The following is a 14,465-nucleotide window of genomic DNA, read 5'->3' on the forward strand; positions in this document are numbered from 1 at the left end:
CCGTGTGTATCCTTATTCTACAGATGACCTGAGAAAAAGAGACACTCCAAGGTGCCCTTGGAGTGTATAATCTACTCAGAGTAAGGAAGGCTTTTTATTTTTAGGCAAAACACAGAGGACAAAGGAATGCTGACTATAATCCAGAATTAAACTGTGAGGTGTTTAATTCCCAGGATGTGGGAATGGCCCTGAACGACATATTTCCTCTTGGGTGTTTCAGACTTCTGTTTGGATGCTGCAGGCTTAGTTTGTTGGGGGATAACCTAGAACCAGAAGAGACCTGTTGAAGCCGAGTTAAGTGTGGTACAGGTTGGAAGGATGCCCTTCCTTCCTTTCCTCTGTTATATAAGCCAGTACTGATGCTGACAAAGGGCAATGTTTAACCCATTGCCAGTAGCAGCCAGTATATTCCCCCAAGGACTAGCCCTGTAGACTTTCCTCTCTTCTCACAGGACATACATCCCTTTTCGCACCATAAAAGGCAACATGACTAGACAGAAAAAGGCTGTGCTTTCTCTGCTTGCTTTTTCTTAGCTGAAGAGACATTCTTACCCTGGCCATTCCCATCAGCTGAATGCCCTCTAGGACAAGCCCCATGTGTCTGTTGGAAGGAACGAGTTGGGGTTGGGGAGCAGGCCAAGATATCACCTCACCCTTCACTTATCTATTTTTAAATAAATTTGTGTGTGTTTGATACTTAACAACAGGCTGTTATAGGATGCCGATAGACAGTAAAATACTTGCAATGGGTCATATTATCATACAGTAACCAGAAATTAACTTTTTAAAAATAAGAGCAGCTAGCATCTAGTTCTTTTTTTTTTTAAAGATTTTTTTATTTTATTTATATGAGTACACTGTAGCTGTCTTCAGACATACCAGAAGAGGACATTGGATCCCATGACAGATGGTTGTGAGCCACCATGTGGTTGCTGGGAATTGAACTCAGGACCTCTGGAAGAACAGTCAGTGCTCTTAACCACTGAGCCATCTCTCCAGCAACATCTGGTTCTTGAACAATGCCCTACCCAGTCCAATACATTTTCATTAGCTGTAGATCTCACGCTGTACATCCTACGTATATATCTATGTTCTTTTATCAGCAGCCCAATTATGTGGCTCCTTCCAACTGCCAGGAAAGGCACAGAGTCTGTCCCCTGGGTAATAACATTGGTAGAACTGCTAATGCTAGCATTTGCCTATAGAGCTGGTATACTCTCCAACACTTGTAGTTTTTGTTAGGCCTGAGTTCAGTTGGTAATGGGTCTGCTGTGCAAGCATGTGTGCCTGGGATCGATTCCTCCCATTCCCACAGAAATAGCCAGATGTGTTGTTGGCTTGTGCTTGTAATATCTGTTCAGGGAGAGGTAGAGTCAGGAGGCACCAGTGAGAGACCTTGTCTCAATAGGACAAAGCTCCTGGAGAGAGGTTGACATTGAGGTTGACAACGGCTGGCCTCCACACATATCTACCCATGTGAACAGGAGCACACGCACGTACACACATTATCTTGTCTTGTTTTCAGTACTGGGAATGGAATCCCTTAGGGTCCTGCACATGCTAGGTAAGCACTCTACCACTGAGCTGCATCTCTGACCTTCTTCTGCTTTTCTATTGGAGGCAGGGTCTTATTAGGGTCCCTAGGCTGACCTTGAACTTGCTTTGTAGTGCTGACAAGCTTTGAACTTACGATCCTCTGGCTTCAGTCTCCCAACCATGCCTAGCCATAGAGTTCACTCTATGGATGCTTTTCTCAGTATAGATGCTGGGTTTCCAGTGTGAACTGGACAGGCCCCGTATCCCTGCCCCTGCCCATCCCTATGCTAAAGGCTTTGATTAGAATTAGGAGCATTTTATTAGCTAGAGGAGCCTAGTTCTGATTCTACCTCAATAGAAATAATTCTTTCAGCCATCTTTGTGTACCAGCCTTGCAAGCAGCCGTCCATACTCTCCTGGTAACAGGTCCTCCCCATACTGTCCTCTCCTTAGACTCTCAGAATCCCTGCACCCCAGGTTTTTCATTGTTTGTGTCCTGTCTTTTGGGAAATTCACTGTAAGAGTTTTTCTTTCTTTCTTGAATTTCTGTGGCCAGGAGGTAGAGCCATACAAATGTGGGTTTCTGTGAATCAGCTGCACTTGGCTTTCCATGCAAGGAGAGCGTGAGGAATTGGGGCTTGGGAGCCTCTGGATCCTCCCTAGACTAGCAAGCCCAAGCACAATAACAGTCCTGCTCTTCTATGTTGTTAGAGCTAGGCCCAGCAGCCAGGAGGCCCATTGCCATTCGTGGTGAGTTACCTTCCAGATCTGCCTGAGCCCCCGACCTGCCACTCTGCATCTCCCTGAGCATATCTACAACTTAAACACTGCAGGTGTCATGTAAGAGGCATCTTGGCAAAGAGAGTCAAAAAGGAGGTTTTCCTGGCAAGTACAGAATATTAGTACTGTAAAGAGCTACTAAATAAATTTGTGTTGGTTCAGCCCTAGGGGAATTGGGGGTGGAGGAATGTCGAATGCTAAAAACATTTTATAAGTCTTAAGTGTCTGCCTGACGGCTCCTTTATTATCTATCCTAAGAAAATCTGTGGCTGTAGATGTTCGTAAAGCTCATGTCCTTTTGTATTTGTTTTTATGATTGCCTTTTCCTACTCTGAGACATGCTGTGGGGGAAACTTCCCCATGTTATGATCAAGCTTAAGTCGGTTCCCTGTGTACCCAGTGGTAAATGTGGTGACACGTTGCCTGCCTGTCAGCAATGTCAGACTCTCAGGACTGAACGGAGACCAACACTGGATCTGTAGGAATTCATTTCTGTTTAAAAGAAGGTGTAGAAACCGGACTCACAGAGGTGTCATTTTCATACGTTCCCATCCCGTGCAGCTGTTAGAAAGAGGTCGGAAGGGGCAGGAGGAAGAGAACCAGGGCTGGTGTGAGTGTCTATTGTCATCCACTAGAGAAGGAGCTGTGTGCTCATGGTGATGCTTGTCCAGGTCTCAGGTTCTCGCTCTCAGGAGACGTTCCCATAGACGGAGGCTAAAAACACCAGGATGAGCATGGGACCTTGTGAATAGGACTGTAGATCCTGGGGGGCCTCAGTCATGACATTGTATTTGGTTCAGGCTGCAGGACACATTGTGGAGTTATTGAAAGTCAGCACCCAATGAGGTTGTGTACTGTGGGCACCAGGCAATGCCGGTGGTAAAAGAATGAGTGTATGATAAGAGGTTTGGAATTCCATGAACCACAAAACTTCATGTCCTCTAAAGAAATAACAGTTTTCTTAATATTCCTTTGCAGTCTTTTCGCAGAGAGGCCTTTAACATCCCTGATGGTAGTTGTATTTCCTTTACTCCTGTACTAGAAACACAAAGCTCAATAGCTCAGAAGGGAGAGAAGAAGATGAAGGACAGGATGTGCTGTGGCAGTTACACAGAGCCCTGTAAGAAGCTTAGAATAAAGGAAAACACACCTTCTTGAGTGTAGGGAATAGGTCTTAACCCTTCTCTCTCATTGTCCCCTGCCTCTCAGGTCCTTTCTTCCTTCCTTTGACGCCCACATCCTAATATAATTAAGAGATTGTTGAAAGTGTAATTTTATATCCTGTTCTCACACTTACATCAGGCTGTAAATATTTTACACAGCCCAGAAGCTACGAATGAGATGCTCATAGAGCTACATAAAAATGGGAAAGTTATCATGCACAAAACTTAAAGACAAATTAGACAGAAGTATAAGGCTGTGTAACCATGTATCGCTCTCCACAACATGTAAAGAACAATAAATAAATAAACAATAAATAAAATAAAATAATCCCAAAGGTTAAACAGCTCAAGTTCTAAAATGAGTAAAATGTGGATAAGCAAGGAAACTACAAGCAGCCCTTAGGTACACATTTAAACTTTTCTACTTGAACATATGTCTGAGAGTATTATTTAGAATACTCTGCAAGTGTTTAAATGGTGTCCTTGGCACCACCGTTTTTAAGAAGCAAAGATAAATAAAATAAAAATTGAATAGTTGAAATGCCTAGAGAAAAGAGACATTTTCCACTGTGGTTTCTCTGTAGAACAGGTTAGCTAACCCATCCTGGATCATGAGGCAGACCCAGGGCTGTGTGAATCCCTCCCAGACATTTGATGATGGGAAAACCAGACCACTTTATGGTACCACATTAAGGAAGCCTGAGAGGGAAGAGACTGCAGGAATAGGACGCCATCAGCCTTTCCCCAGGACTTTTCAGCAATAGAACTATTTCATAATCACAAACATTATTTTCAAAGGGCATAAAAATTCCACTGTAAGTATTTCTCTACATTTTAAGTCTTGTAACACTTTGTTACTTTTTCACAAAATTATGTAAAAAAAATACTACACAATAAATTAGCTTGTTTCCAAGCATTGTGAAGTCAAGTCTGTTGGTTTGGGGTGACTCTGAGCAGGAACAGCGTGCAGTGAGTTTGAGAGCCTAGCTGGAGACCAACTGAGTGCCTGTGAATGTAGATCTGTAAATCTGTTTGTTGTTTTGGATTAGTTTGTTCATTTGTGTGTGTGTGTGTGTGTTTTGTTGTTGTTTTTTGAGGCTGGCCTCAAATTCCAGACATTCTTCCTGTAACAGCATTCCAAGTGAGAGGATTATCGATGTGTGCCACCATCACTGGTGGCATCCTAATGTGCCCTCCAAGGCCCTCCTCCTGCTAGCTCTAACCTCTCACTATCAGTGATCTCAGTGTGAAAACTCAGGCACCCCCCCCCCCCAATAAGAGTGCATTCTGTAGCTCTCCTAGATTCTCTTACTTCATGCCTCTCTCTAGCTGAGTTCATCCGCTCCATCGTAGATAGTGGCAAACTCTTTCCTCCAGCTATTATCCATGTACATTCGGATGCCATTAAACATTTCTACTTTGGGGTCTAAAACAAACAAACAAACAAACAAACAAACAAACAAACACATTTCCAAAAACAAATTCTGTGAGTCAGAACCTTATGCCATCTCTCTGCATTTAACTCTTATATTTCTCTGGTCCAAAAGCCATTTCTCATCTGTGTACACAGGGTTCGAAGCTTACTCAGCTCTCTGTGCCTACCACCCCAACCGTAACCCTCACCATCATTACTTCCTTTCCTTTTGACACCCCAAACTCTTTCTTACTGATCTCTTCAGGTTTGCTCCCCCTACCCTGCTCCCCTCTCCCAACCCAAGCTTGAGACTAATCCAAATATGAGATTATAAAATCACCAATGCCATGCCCCCCAAGTTCTGTGTCAGGCTTTGTATAGTCTCTCTTCTCCCTTGGGCAAGAATTCAACTCTTCTCTGGACCCTACCTCATCTGGTTTCTGGATCTCTTAGTTCCTTCTCGCCCAGTCCCTTCCCAAGACCCAAGGCACATGAGTCTTTATTTGATTATATGAAGCAGCTGAGCACTTCCCTGATGGCTGGCCGTGTGTCTCTCCTCACTTGGTTAATAACCTTCGCAGCTCAGCAGAGTCCCTCGTCCCACTCCTCCTCTCCCACACTCCTGGGTTTCCAGCTCACATCACACTTTGCAATTAGAGCCTTAGCTACTGGTTATCTGATTGTCTGCCTCTCATCAGACTTGGAGAGAGTCAGGCTCTTTGCTTGTTCTTGTCGTCAGAGCCCCTTGCATATTGCTTGGCTACTGGTCAGTGCTCAGAGATTTGTTGAGTGGCTGAAGGAACCAGCATCTGATATTGGATGAGACATGACAGGCCCTCCTATCTAATACAGGATGAAACTTAAGTTTTTCTCTTTTGATATTTCAGTGATGTTTTAAAAAGCACTCACCAAGTTAACACGATAATCTAACTTTAATTTTTTTTCAAATATAAAGCCAGACACTCAAAACTCAGCCAACCCTAACTAGCTTTGTTTTGAAATTAAGATAATAATGCAAAATCATGTTCTTGGCAACGCCAGCTGTTAACATCTGCATGTCAGCCTCTCCTCCTCAGAAGAGGGCACCAGATCGTCCTCTGAATATTGAACAGTAAGAGAATACTGCTGTGTGTCTTCGAGCTTGGGTGACCTGAAATCCATTGAACTCTTTCCCAGTGCACAAGCCAAAGACAGAGGTGTGTCTGCAGAATGTTAATGGCACATTTTACACTGGTGTAAATAAAACAGCCTCTTTGTTATCTCAGGATATTGATCTAGTCTCTCAGAAGGCTCATAATTTCAATAAGCGAAGTCTTCTCGAGGATCATTACCTGGGAGGAGGCCAGCAACCCCATTGCATAGAAGGAAGTGATCCTGAGGTCCAGTCCTGTTCTTGCCCCTAGCAATCTGGCTTCAAAAGGTAGTATTGAGTATAAAATTAGTCAGCATGTATAAAACACATAGCATTTAATTTGTGTTGTTACGGACAACACTTTTATTTTGATTATCCACAAAACACCTTTTCAGGACCAAGATTTCTCTCTCTCTCTCTCTCTCTCTCTCTCTCTCTCTCTCTCTCTCTCACACACACACACACACACACACACACACACAGAGGCAACAAAAGGCAGAGCGTTGATGGATAATTGACTATCAACTATTTTAAGATAACTGGCCCAATGTTTTTTTTTTTTTTAATTAAATGATCGTCTTTTGGATTCAGATAATAGAGCACAGATAAGTTGCATTCCTGTGTTGGATTTGTTTCCAAATAATATGGAAATAGATGGGTCAGCAGGGGAGTGGGAAGATGTGTAGCCAGGACAAGATGGGTCTACTGGTAAGTGAGGAGCCTGGGCTTGTGCAATCACCAATACTTCTGACTGTATTTGACAATTTCATCAATAAATGGAGACAGCACACTGTAGACAGTGAATACACCCTGCCTGTGACTAGCCTCCTGGATCCTTTCTAATTCACTGAGCCCGTTCCCATCTCACTCCCTTTATTTCTTTTGGAGGAACAGCTGAGTTTGTTGTACTAAAGCAGGACTCCACTCCATTCTGTTTTATTTCTTAGGGGGCAGCTCAGGGTGGAAACAAAATAAATCCAATTTCTGAATCTTCTTTGTCCTCAACCACTTGGGAATTCTCTCTGAAACTACTGTGGGCATTTTAAGTAACCCTGCTTACCCAGCAAGAACAATGTACCTTTCAGGCAAGCTGAGAGGATAAAATAACTCTGCCTCTCTGCCTTTGCATGCCAGACAAAGGCCTTAGCTATTAAATACCAGTGCTCAGTGAGCTAATGACTGGTGAGCTGGCATTGTGTTTGGCATCTTAGGATCTCAGCCTCTGTCCTGTGTGAACTTGTAATCTTCATCAGGTAGCCGTGTTGTGTTTGGCTGTTGTGTTATAGGCCGGCTTATGAAGCAGAGGAAAAACTCCAGAGCCAAAACCTGGCCTCTGCAGTTTGTAATCGCAAGTCAGAGAGCATAGGATGGTAGCTTTTACATTTGGTCCTCTCATGGTTTACCCTCCCCTGGTGTGGATACTGGCCATGGTGGTTTGTTTGTCTGCTTTCTTATGCTCAACTCTTCCTTCTCGATGGGAGCCAGCGGAGAGACAATGGCTTTGCTTGGCCCTCCTGGCCCTGAGATTCCCCTTCCAGATCAATTTCCTTTCTCTGGTTTCAAAGAGAAGAATTTGAACTTGCGTTTCAGGTTTCTTATTTTCCCTCTGGACTTTGTGTCAAGGTGTGTGATACACGGCCGTGTAGCTGGTTCACGTCAGAACAAGGGTCTCAGTGAATTCTGTGGAACATCTTTCCTTCTTCTAAAAATAAGTCAGACTCTGAGTTGTTCAGGACCGCCAGCATTAGGCATCTGAAGTCTCCGTTTCTCTCTTGGGTACCTGCTGTCAAGACTGAACTAAACCTGGAAAGGAATAAGGTGCAGGCCTTGCAAAAGAAAAGGAAGGTGCATGCCAGAGCCTTCTAGAAGCCAGTGTAGGGGTGCTACCATGAAAGTCTGAACTGAGTATTCTAAAGGCAGAGTCAACATGAGTGTGCCTGCTTTAGGGTACCAAGGCAGACTTCCTAGTGGAGGCATGAGATGTTTAAGCTCAAGGCAGAGCTGATAGCCTGATTTTATATTATGCTACTAATTGAATGGTCTTGGAATCCCAGTGTGAGATTTTTTTTTTTGAGTTATTAGCATATAGAAAGCCACTCCAGCCTTTTTTTTTTTTTTCCAGGACACACACTGTCCTGAGAAGGCCTAAAATTAGACTGAAAAATCAAGTTCAAGCTGTGTAACGTGCCTCTGTGGCCTCAGGCATCGTATGACCAGAATGAGTCATGTCCCCTGTGCTGCTCAGGTGTGCCGCCCAAGAGCTGTCCCAAGACTCTGCCGTGCAGAGGAGATTGCCATAGAGGGCTGGCAAACTGATGACCTAGCACTTTTCTCTCCTTAAACAATCCTGCTGCCCATGACAGCTGCTGAGTAATGAGCAAGAAGCCTCCTACCTGGGGTATTAGTCACTTGCCCTTTTGAGCAATCAGCGAGACTGGAAAGACCGTTGCGGGGCTCTGTCAGCACTTGTTGCTGTTGCCCAAGATCCTTTCTGAGACTTGGGCAGGCATAACGGCTTCACCAAAGTTCAGAAACCCAATAACCTTGTTTGGAAATGTAAGAGTGTTCTGAGCTCAGGCCCACACAGGCCCGCACTGCTGGGATGTGGCATGGTATGGATAAGGCCGGCCCTGCAGGCCAGTTCCTGTAGTCTTGCTGACTCCTGTACTGACACCCTCTCAGATCTCTTGTCAGCCAGTAGATGCTTTCCCTAGAATTTCATCATGGATCCCACAGGAGCCAGGTGACAGGTATTAGAGGGGCCTCCTGTGCCAGAAACCACTGTGGACCATGGCCTTCTTGTGTGACAAAATTACATCAGCCCTCACTCCCCATAGCCCATAGTGCTCCTGGGAGTCCAGTATGCAGTTTTTGTGCTCATGTCTCAGGAATTGGGGGACCAGGAGGAGGTGGCATTCATAATCACAACCCACTAAAAACAGTGGCTTCTGTGGAAGGAGATTGCTAGGTGGAACAGGCTTAGAGACAGAGGAAGCTCATCTTTCTAAGTGGCACAAGGTACTCCGCATACCTGGGTCTCATGCCCCTGACCTTGGAGACAGCCGTCAAGAACCCAGGAGCAGAAGGAAGGCCTGTGCCAAGAAAGTTCTACTACACTGCCCACAAAGCATTCTTGGAAAATGGGCCTTCATTTTTCATTTCTGGGCAATATCCAGTAACCACTGTTGTAAGACATAACAGCTTCGTTGTAAGGTGTAACAACGGGTTGTGCCAACTCACAGGGAACAAACCACAGGTGGCTGTGGCAGTTCTGTATTCTCCTCCCTCCTCAACCACAACACGATCTGAGCTGGACAGAAACCAGCCTTTCCCTTGGTCCTCACAGCCCAGTGGACTTTTGTACTCAGACCAAGGATAGGGAAACAGAGCCATGCATTTTGACTAGCGATTAGCGTTATATACTTACAGACACTACCATAAGGGGAGCTTCTAGGCTCCCAACCAAGTGGCCCAAAGCTAGAGAAGTTGCTCTAATTGGCAGTTAGCTACCTATCTCCAGCTGTTGGGAATCTCCAGGTCACCCAGCATCCCCACGTAATATGCTACCTTCTTCCTATGATGGAACTGTGGTTTGCCTCTGAGCACATCATTCCCTTAAAAACTGAAGTAGACATCTCCTGCATGCTCTCGGCTATGCCTGGGTGGGTGGAGCCTGTGATGATTGATAGGACTCCTTCCCACCCTGAGCTCATTTCAGCCTTCCTTGGTAACAGTGTCCAGGCTGTGGCTAGTGATTGGCAGCTGGATGTTAGAGCCCATACCAGAAGTTGTGTTAGAACACTATTGCCTTTGGCGTGCTGATAACCGTTGTCAATCAGCAGGTGAGATGCAGATGAGATATGTGTGTCTGACTATACTAAAGTGGTTTTTTTTTTTGTTTGTTTGTTTGGTTTGGTTTGGTTTTGCCAAACAATCCACTTCCTTCCAGTAACTTCTCTAAGATGTTGGGGGAGGGGTGGAAAGAGCCTTTGTCTGAGATGCCCAGTACCTAGACCTTCAGTGGCATGGAGTGTACTCACACAGACCTTGTTCCCACTCCTGTCTCATTTTCCTGACCCACTGGCTCTGACAGAACCTGGGAGGTGTCTTCCTGCTGTGTCCCCAGGTCACCTCATCTCAGGCCCTTGCTGTTTGCCCCTTGCTGATCGCACTTCACAACGCCTCTGCTTACTCTGCCCTTCCTCCACCGACCCCCAATGGCTGCTCCTCCACTGCCACCCAGTTAAGGTGCCAGCCTCTCCCAGACATTGCAGTGCCCCTCGCTGATATCCCTGTTCTGCAGGGAACCTTGTGTATCTTGCTAGGCTGCGGCTTTCCTCTGAGATAGGAATTAAATATCAAAATCCCTTTGAAAGTGGTGCCATAGCTTCAGAGCCCTGTGGTGTTTTTTTTCACAGCTCTGTTTTCCTGTGTGGGCTCCACTCCGGCGTATGGTCTGAGACCACTTGCACATCCATACCTCCTTGCCTGCCACTGGGCACCTGTTTGATTCAATCCATCCTTTCCTGCCACCACAACCTTCTCACATCCTCCTCTTGGCCAGGGATACTCTGGGTCCGTGCCTTCCACCACAAAGCTTTCCCTCCCTCCCGTTGGAAGAAATTTATTTTATGACTTGTTTCTCTCACAATACTGAGTTTTGAATTCCGCTGTGTCCCTGATATTACAGAGCAATGGACATGCTCTCTCTGTCCCTCCCTCCCTCCCCTACTCTGGTATGTGCATTAAGGACTCAGTGCTAGGCATACTAGTGAACCAAGATAAGCAGATTCCTGTCTGCGTGGAGCTGAGGGTCGATCACATTATCCGTGCTCCGGTTACAGTGTGAGTTCCTTGAGGAGAACCCTTTGAGACACACATGCTCTAACTCTGTAGCCCAGGCTGCAGTGAATTCGCTGTCTCACCTAGTCTGGCTTCCAGCTCAGAACCGTTCTGCCTTTTCCTTCCGAGAATGGGCATTGCAGGTGTGCACCACACCTGGCTATGATCCGGCAAACTCTGAATGGTTGTCACAGTCCCTGACACACAGCTGCCGCTTGTTCCTGGAGTGCTCTCTGAATGAACTCTGATGGGCAGAAATGGGTACTAACGTGGAAAATGGAGTGTTGGTAGGTGGATTTCCTATGCGTACAAAGTACCTGGAAAGCCTAGAAAACTCAGTTTCCCCTCGAACTGAGGACCTCTTTCTTCTATGTGGTTAGACTATTCATGGAGACTCATCTTCTAGGGTCCCTTGAAGCAAGTTCTGAGAGCTGGTGTACACTTTTTGTGTTTTAATCCCAATAGCCCAAAGAAGTTTGCGCTGAAACATTTGATTTAGGAAGCCCACGTGACCACTGTGGTCTGACTGCCTATCACATGCTGTACCTGGTTTCTTTCAGAGACTTGAAACTGGACAATGTGCTATTGGACCACGAAGGTCACTGTAAACTGGCCGACTTTGGAATGTGCAAGGAGGGGATTTGTAATGGGGTCACCACAGCCACCTTCTGCGGTACACCCGACTACATTGCCCCGGAGGTGAGTGTACCTGCTAGGTGTGGCTAGCTCTGCTTAGCCCTGAATGGAAATATGGCCAGGGGTTATCATGTGCCATAGCTCCATGGGCCGCACCTACACTACTACTTCCAGGCTCACATACAGCTCATTGAATGAATGGCAACTGAAAATGTCAAGAATTGGTCTAAATCAGAGTTTGAGAGATAGTGTAAATCACACAAATTGTGTGATTGGTTCGCTCACGGCTCAGTGTCCTTTAATCTCTACTTGGTAATTTAATTCTAGCCCCTGTAGCAAATCTAAAGAAAGTAGTTGTATCTCTTCCCTACGGATGAATAGGCCTACTGTGCTCTCCCCTCCACATCAGATATTTCCAAGGCATTGCTGTTTCAATATATATGTGTCCTTGTATTGGCCTACGCAAATCACAAATGCTGGGCACTTAGCAGAGAAGTCACCTAGCACACACACTGTAGAGATGAACGAAACACGCATGTCAGCAAGCGGGACTTGTGCTTTGGCACCTCTCACACCGCCCTCTCTATATAGATCCTTCAGGAGATGCTGTATGGACCTGCAGTAGACTGGTGGGCCATGGGTGTGTTGCTTTATGAGATGCTGTGCGGACATGCGCCCTTTGAGGCTGAAAATGAAGATGACCTTTTTGAGGCCATACTGAATGATGAAGTCGTCTACCCCACCTGGCTCCACGAAGATGCCACAGGGATCCTCAAGTCTGTGAGTCTGACCTGCCCAACCCGCTTCCGCTTCCAGCCTGTTACAGATGAGCTTGCCTCGTAGGCCTCCTGTGTCTTTCTTAAATGTCTTCTGTTAGTATGGTGGGCCACCACCAACTAAAATTTGTCTGAAGAATCAAGAATTTCTCCTAGGCTGTTTTCCTCTTACACCGTTGTTATTTCTGGGAATGTCTGCAGCATCAACTGGCAAAAAGGGAGTCGTTGGGAAATGTCAAGTATTTCTAGCACTTATAGATTGAGTCTAAGTGAGATGAGACACCCTCATCATGTAGTCAGGCCACATACGGGTCAAGGGAGAGTCAGTCACCGCTTGCGATATCAGTTTTGCTTCTGTTGACAATGTCCAAGAGAGAGGACTTCCTCTCAGTGCTGAAAGAGGAGAGGGCTCATCAAAACCTTCCTAGGCCACCATGTCAGCTTTTTATGCAAGACCAAATGTCAAGCTTATGTTTTTGGTATAACTCAATAAGGTGTCACTGTGAGAAAGTCGTCTTCTGTTGTTAATACAGTCAAGTTACCATGTTCCATGCCTTACTTTGAAGTAAGAAAGGGCATGGATTTAATGCCCTTAGATTGAAAATAAAACAGTCGGTATGGTTCTGTAACCACATTGGTTGAGTTCAAAATTCACATTGGTATCTACTGTATGCAGAGGAGATATAAAAATGAATTTAAAGTATATGCTTTAGTGAAAATTAGGACATGCCACCCTCTGTTGAATAACATCTATGAGGTGTATGTGAACTTCTAATAGGTGAGCATAATCCTCAACTTCTATTCCTTTCATTTTCTTTCTTTGTTTTTTAGGGTTCCACGACTTTATTTTCTCCATTACTTTCCGCTCATCTTTAGGATACTGATCAATTACACAGTTGTGCAAGAAATTACACTCCAGCATGCAAATGCTTAATGAAAAGACAGAAGAATGAGGTTGTAGCTTAGTATTAAATAATGGATGGGAATTCCCCCCAGGCTGCAGGATTGAACAGAGCGATGACCGAGGAAGGGATGATGAGGAAGGGACGACAATCAGTGTGGAGAGGTGGCTTACTGCTGCTATGCCAGGCTGAACACATCACCTGCTTACGCTCTGCACACAGGACACAGACGTAGATTCACAGTGAGCTGCAGGAAGGGACGTCATTAGTGCGTGAAGCAACAACAGGAGAAGGAGAAAGCAGGACCTATGCTGTTAAGTTCAGTCTGGTCCTCTGGTCTTCCTCTTCCATATCAGAAAAGTCACCACTGCTCCCGTTAAGCAGAGCTCCTGGAACCAGACCAGTAGCGATTGGCACGACAGGGATGCTGGGCTGAGGAGGCTCCCGTCTCAGGTTGAGGGGCTCAGGTAGCCCCTTGTGGCACCTGACATGTGTATGTCTGCTCTTCCCAGAAGGCACCATTGTAGTCACCCACTTTTGGAACTTTCCATCTCCTGAAGGCCTGGTGTCCACTGAATCCTGCGTCTGGTTGCTGCAATCCCTCTGCCCTTTTCTTTTGTGACATAGATGCCCTTTATATGGGTTTGGTAAATATTATCTGCCATAGGAAAGTCTCGACCCCTCCAAGACTCTCCAGACTTATAAGCATTACTATGCAGGGCCTCCATACTGGTCCTGAAGATATGATTGTCCTTGAGAATCTGCTGCACCACCCCTAGCAGACGCCTCCTAGAAAGCTTCTCACTTCTCACCCAATCACATATTGTCGATGTGCATCACAGCTCCTGCGTCTAGGAGCTCAGGAGTCAGTAGTCACCAAAATCGAGAAAACACTAACGTCACAGAGAAGTAAAAATAAAATGCTTTGAATTTCTACCAGGTGTCTCCAGGCCAGCTTAATTTTCATAACAACAAGTTGTTTAAATAATTAGAAAATTTAGAGTGAGGGAAGAAAGAATGTGGCTTTTGTAATTTTATCAGTAAAATGTGAGCGAGAAGAGCTTATGTCTGCAATCTATGCCATGAAGCTCCTTCCTTCCTTCCTTCCTTCCTTCCTCCCTCCCTCCCTCCCTCCCTCCCTCCCTCCCTTCCTTCCTTCCTTCCTTCCTTCCTTCCTTCATTCCTTCTTTCCTTGTTATTTAGATACCTTATTGTCACTCATTTTCAGCTTCTTTTTTTAAAAATTTATTTACTTATTCACTTTACATCTTGCTCACTGTCCCC

General features: G+C 45.4%; 1 protein-coding gene across 2 annotated transcripts in view; it reads left to right on the forward strand.

Moving 5' to 3' along the window:
• Nucleotides 1–14,465, forward strand: part of Prkch (protein kinase C, eta) — a 193,390-nt gene that overhangs the window by 162,663 nt on the left and 16,262 nt on the right. For both annotated transcript variants that reach the window (NM_001313977.1, NM_008856.4), the window contains 2 exons: nt 11,428–11,566; nt 12,095–12,283. In NM_001313977.1, coding sequence (NP_001300906.1) covers nt 11,428–11,566; nt 12,095–12,283 — 328 coding nt within the window. The remainder of the gene's footprint in view (nt 1–11,427; nt 11,567–12,094; nt 12,284–14,465) is intronic.

This window comes from Mus musculus, chromosome 12, assembly GCF_000001635.26.
Source record: "Mus musculus strain C57BL/6J chromosome 12, GRCm38.p6 C57BL/6J".
In the NCBI taxonomy this organism is placed as follows: Eukaryota; Metazoa; Chordata; class Mammalia; order Rodentia; family Muridae; genus Mus; species Mus musculus.